Source organism: Manacus vitellinus, unplaced genomic scaffold (genome assembly GCF_001715985.3).
Source record: "Manacus vitellinus isolate BGI_N305 unplaced genomic scaffold, ASM171598v3 scaffold_78_pilon, whole genome shotgun sequence".
Lineage (NCBI taxonomy): Eukaryota > Metazoa > Chordata > Aves > Passeriformes > Pipridae > Manacus > Manacus vitellinus.
The window spans coordinates 167,396-172,520 of record NW_021940807.1 but is presented as its reverse complement, the minus strand read 5'-3'; the positions used below and the strand labels follow the sequence as shown (position 1 = coordinate 172,520).

General features: G+C 52.1%; 1 protein-coding gene across 1 annotated transcript in view; it reads right to left on the bottom strand.

The window, feature by feature from the left end:
- Nucleotides 1-5,125, bottom strand: part of DHX30 (DExH-box helicase 30) — a 26,681-nt gene that overhangs the window by 11,397 nt on the left and 10,159 nt on the right. The window contains exons 2-5 of the mRNA XM_029964665.1: nt 4,714-4,844; nt 2,499-2,609; nt 1,471-1,826; nt 617-743 (exon numbers count right to left, since the gene is read on the bottom strand). Coding sequence (XP_029820525.1) covers nt 617-743; nt 1,471-1,826; nt 2,499-2,609; nt 4,714-4,844 — 725 coding nt within the window. The remainder of the gene's footprint in view (nt 1-616; nt 744-1,470; nt 1,827-2,498; nt 2,610-4,713; nt 4,845-5,125) is intronic.

The following is a 5,125-nucleotide window of genomic DNA, read 5'->3' as shown; positions in this document are numbered from 1 at the left end:
TACGGCCCCTCTAGACCCTTCACCACAGGGGATTTCTGGTGGGGTTTGTTTGGGTTTTTGTTAGATTTAACAGAGCACTAGAACTTTACTGCCCTGAATTCCCCCTCAGTTCCCAAGGCACTGGCTAAGCAGGAGTGAGAGCAGGCAGCTGTGTGGGGAACATCCCTGATGTGTGGGGAATGTCCCCAAGAGCCTCTGGGGTGGAGCACAGCTCCTGTTTGCTAAACACACGAGCTCTGGGCAGGAGGTGGGTGACACCAAGGAGGAGGATCCCTGAATACTGGAAAGATTCCATCAGCACAGAAATTACACATTGCTCCCAGTAACACAAACTTGTGCTTGTTGGAGACACAGGGGGAAATGAAACCTTAGGAAATGACCTCCTTCATTCAGACAGCAGCTCCTCCACTGCCCTGGAACAACATTCTGCATAGTTCTATTAAGACATTCTCTCAATTCTCACCACAAAGTCTTCTCCTTGCTCTTCAGACTGATTTTTCTAGGCCTAGTTCTAACTTGCTTCCCCTGCCCAGTTCTGCTGCCCAAACAAAGCATCCAGTGATTCCAGAGGGAGGCTCTGAGCTTCATCCCTGGCAGGGGTCAGACAGCAGTTTACCTTGACTGTGGAGGAAGAGGTTGCAATCTGAATCACTTGGGCCAGGAGGTTTTTGGGCAGTGGGAACTGTGTCAGGGCACGGATGGCAGTGTTGTCGTCGGTCATCTCAATGGAGCTCCCTCCTCGGCTGCAGGGGAGGAGAACAGGTGATGTACAAATGCCCCCTGTGTGCTCACACCCACCTCACTCCAGCAGCTGCTGAGCTCTCAAACAGGTGGGTAAAGCACAGATAACTCTGGTTGTGGCAGAGTCAAGCTGTCCCTTGCTGTTCAGATCTGTCAGTCGTAGAACAACCACCCAGCCCAGCAAAGCCACCCACTCCAAACCTTCACACTGAGGCTGCAAACCAGGCAGCATCGACAGCTTGTAACAGACTTCACAAATAAATCATTCCCAATCCAAAGAGCATCCCTAGAAATAACCACCACCACTGTGGCCTTACAGATCTTGCTCCTGTTGCCTATTAAAAACCCAAGATTTGTGCTCATAAAACATGAAGTCAAACAAGCAACTATGGTGATGAAAAGCAGCAGATTTAATGTTGCCCTCAGGGTGATCAAAACCAGGTCTAAGTCCACATAGATCATTTCTGGGAATGGAAATCTCTTTAGGCACAGAAGAGTAAGGCAGGTAACAAGCCTGGCAGCCTCTCCAAAGGGACAGCTCCAGGGAAGAAGCCTGTGCATTCCCTGGATGGCAGCCAGCTACAAGACCAGGCTGCCCAATATTGCTTTGGCCCATCTACAGGCCCCACCAGCTGCAGCTCAGCTGTGAGGAACTGCAGGGCTGGATCAGGCACAGGGAAAACCCTCGCTCCCCATGCCCTGGCTGAGCAGCTCCCGGGACAGACCCACCTGGCATCCCTGCCTGGGGTCCGGGCGTCCTGGTGTGCCATGGGCAGGTAATCCGAGACATCGATCGCTTCCTCCTCCAGCTCGCCCTCCTCCAGCTCCCCTTCCTCCAGCTCCCCCTCCTCCAGCTCTTCCCTCCTCATGGCTTTAGGCATCCTGCCCTGCTCCATGGGCTGGATGGAGTCGTCGGGCTCCATCCGCCGCCAGCAGGTGGACAGGTCTGCGAGGGAGGGCCCGGACTTGGAGCGCCACTTGCCCTCGGAGCACCAGCGCTCGTCGGGACAGCCCAGCTGGTCCGCCAGGAGCCGGTACTTGGCAGCGTCAAAGAGCTCGTTCCGGGGGCCCAGCAGCCCCCAGCCCTGGGGGAGAGACACACACAGTGATTCCTGCATTCCCCACCGCGAAACAGAGGAAGAGAAGGGATGTTCGGGGACTTTGAACTTCCCCCTGCCACTATTTGTTACCAAAGGGAACCTGGTGCCTGCCCTCCCTTCCCAAGGCACGGCTCTGAGCCCCACACAGCTCCTTAGGGTGGGCCAGGATTTACTGGGATTTTACAAACTCAGCCCTATTGAGCATCCTCAAGTTTTGAAACCACTCCCAGAGAAACTTAAAAGTAACAGTAAAGTAAAACATGTAATTGCCACACTGTGGCTTTGATGAAGAGGGAATTGGAGGATCTGAAGCTCCTGCGACTGCAGACACACCCAGGCGGGCTGGCAGAGATGAGCCCTAGTGAACAGCAACAGCAAACACACCTGAGGGAAGCTCTACTCGCTGCAGATGCTGACACTAAGGAGCTGACTGAGGTCCAGGACACAAGGAACAAGGAGCGGGACTCCAAGGGCTTAGTGAGTTCATGCCTGGCTGACGCAAGTGGCATTTTAAGCTCAAATGGATTCAGACTCAACACTTCACTCTCCACCCCTGACTAACAGGACAACTGAGAGAGTGAACAGGCAAAGAGAGAAAAAGATCCCCATCCCCAAAGGCCAGGCCTGCACCCCCCAGGGATCGTGCTCCCCGCTCACCTTGAAGAGCTGACAGGCCGCGGCGGCCGCCTGCCGCTCCGCGTCGATCTTCTTGGTCCCATAGCCCTCCACCTCCACGTTCTTGGGCCACTTGATGTGCAGAGTGACTTTCTGAAAAGCAGAGACAGCCAGCAAAGTGAGCCAGCACAGCCCAAGCTCTCCCCTGCCCCAGGAGCACACCCACTCCAGCCACCTCCCAACTCCAGGCAAAGAAAACTGTGGACAAAGCGCCTGCCTGGTGCCTTCGTGGGAAGTGCCATTCCAGGAGCACTGGAAATGGAAAAGCCTGAGCAGGGCACAGAGGTGCCACAGTCCCACAGGAGTGCAGGGCTGAGCCAGGTTGCAGTGTCACAGTGTGTCAGCTCCAAGGAATAAATGCCAGCTCATTCCAGGAGCAATTCCATTTCAGGGACCATTCTCTGCTAACTGCAGCACACCAGACCGTGCCCCAGAGCAACATGCCCTCTCCAACAGGATTCCAGCAAGGAAATCTCCATAACTGCTTCCTTATTGCAATGCAACCAGCAGCAGGTTGCCTCAGCTCCCCAGACAGCTCCTTTGGGCACAGGAGGATCCACCTCCAGCCCAACACAAGCACTGGGAGAACCACAGCCCCCCCAAAACTCCCCCTGGATGGGAGCATCCTCTAAATGGGAGCTAAAAACCTGCAGAGGCAAAGAATGCTGAAAGCTGAACCCTGCCATCATCAAAAAATTGCTCCAAATCATCTGCTCCCAGCCCTGCAGACGCTGGAAGGCTCCAGGAGGGAAATGCTTAGGGAATTCTCTCCTGTCTCTGCAGCACAGATGAAAGGTGGCATTTAGATCCGCTGGGAAAACCCCACCTCCAAGGCTGGAGCAAAGGCTCCTGCCTTTCCAGCAGCCTGCCCTGGCTGGCTGCCCACCTGCCAGCGGAACCTCAGCTCTCGGGAGGAAATTCCGACGGATTTTGCCTCGGGGCTCTGCGTGGAAAAGCAGGGAAAAAGGTGTCTCCTGAAGGCCAACTCACTCTGTGCTCACAAAAACCTCTGGGTCACTTCCAACCAGGAGCTCTCCAGGTTGTCCCACCTGTCTTTGCCCCACACACTTCCTGAGTTGGTTTTTTTGGGTTGGTTTGGGGGTTTTTTTTGTGATCCAACCCTCATTTTCTCCATGAGCTCCTGGTTTAGCTTTTGGTTTTAATCTGAAGTTATCCCCAACATCAATCTACTGAAGTGCCAGTAAGAATGTGAACTGATTACACAAACTAAAACTATGAGGCATTGGTTGTGGCATTCCAAAATTGAAGGATTAGGCACTGGCTGTGGTATTCCAAAACTTAAGTTAGGAAACTGCAGTGGAAAAGCAAGAAAAACAAACACAAATCATGAAGAACTCTGAAGTAACCATTACTAATGTATCCCTAAAATTCAGGGATGCTTAAAAAGGATGTGGCAATAAAAACTGTCTGGGAAATTTTAGACAGAATGTTATTGGAAAATGTTAATCCATCAGAATGGAGCCTTTTCCTGGAATGTACGTTCCAGTTAAACTTGAGCTGGAAAGGGCTCTCGGCTCTGGAATGAGCTGTGCTGTGACAGCAGGAGGCAGAGCCCTGCCCACGGAGCACCAGGGAGGTGTGTCCTGCAATCTGGGCCTCTCACAGCCCAGGGACAGCTCAAACCACCTGGAAAACTGTTTGCTTGGAATTCCTCACAAAAAAAAAGAGTCTGTATTTTGTTTTGCCCTTAAGTACCATGAGAACCCTCCCTCCTCGCACACAAATTCTTCTCTTCTGGTTGCAGTTGGACGTTTCAGGCTGTGGCATTTGTTCTACTGGAATCTACAACCAAATCTAGGCCTACTGAGGCCCAAAATACAGCATTTAAATTTTAATTTTCTAAGGCAGTGGGGTACCTTGGAGCACATTTAAGCACAGAGTACGTGTCTTTCTGCTGGGAAAAGCCAGATACAGCAAGTTACCCGAAAGAAAAATATCCATCCTTCCACACACAGAAAGAGGGACAGCACCTGCATTTATACACCTGTTAAAGCATGTGAAAATTAGGAGAAATGGGAGGAATTGGGAATATTTCTTGTTTAAAAGATTACGATGCAACTTTTATGTGGAATCAAAACACCTCTCTGATTTTCTCTAGGAAAGTTCCTCCCAGGATTACAGGTTTTTGGCTCCCTTCCCACTCATGTCCCTCCCATCTCCAGCCCCACGGGATTACCTTTTTCCTTGGCCCATTAGTGTGGATGTAGACCAGCTTGTCCCTTGCATGGGAAATGCCCAGGGCTCGTCCAATCACACTGTTGAGCAAGTTTTTAGGCTGTGGAAATTCCTTTAATAAGTCTCTGGAATCTGGAAAAAAAAACAGAGAGGAACTAAATGTCTTACAGTTCCTGTGCAGTCCTGTCCAAAGACATGTTCCAACACCTGCTCCAAGCAGCTCTGGGAGCATCTGTGTCTCAGGGTTACGGAGAGGGGAGTAAGGAGTGTTCAGTGGCTCACCCACAGCAACTCCAGGCATCAGCAAGATCATGGAACCATCCAGGTTGGAAAAGCCCTCCAAGGTCACAGATCCCCCCTGTGCCCGATGCCCCCCTTGTCCCCCAGCCCAGAGCACTGAGTGCCACGGCCAG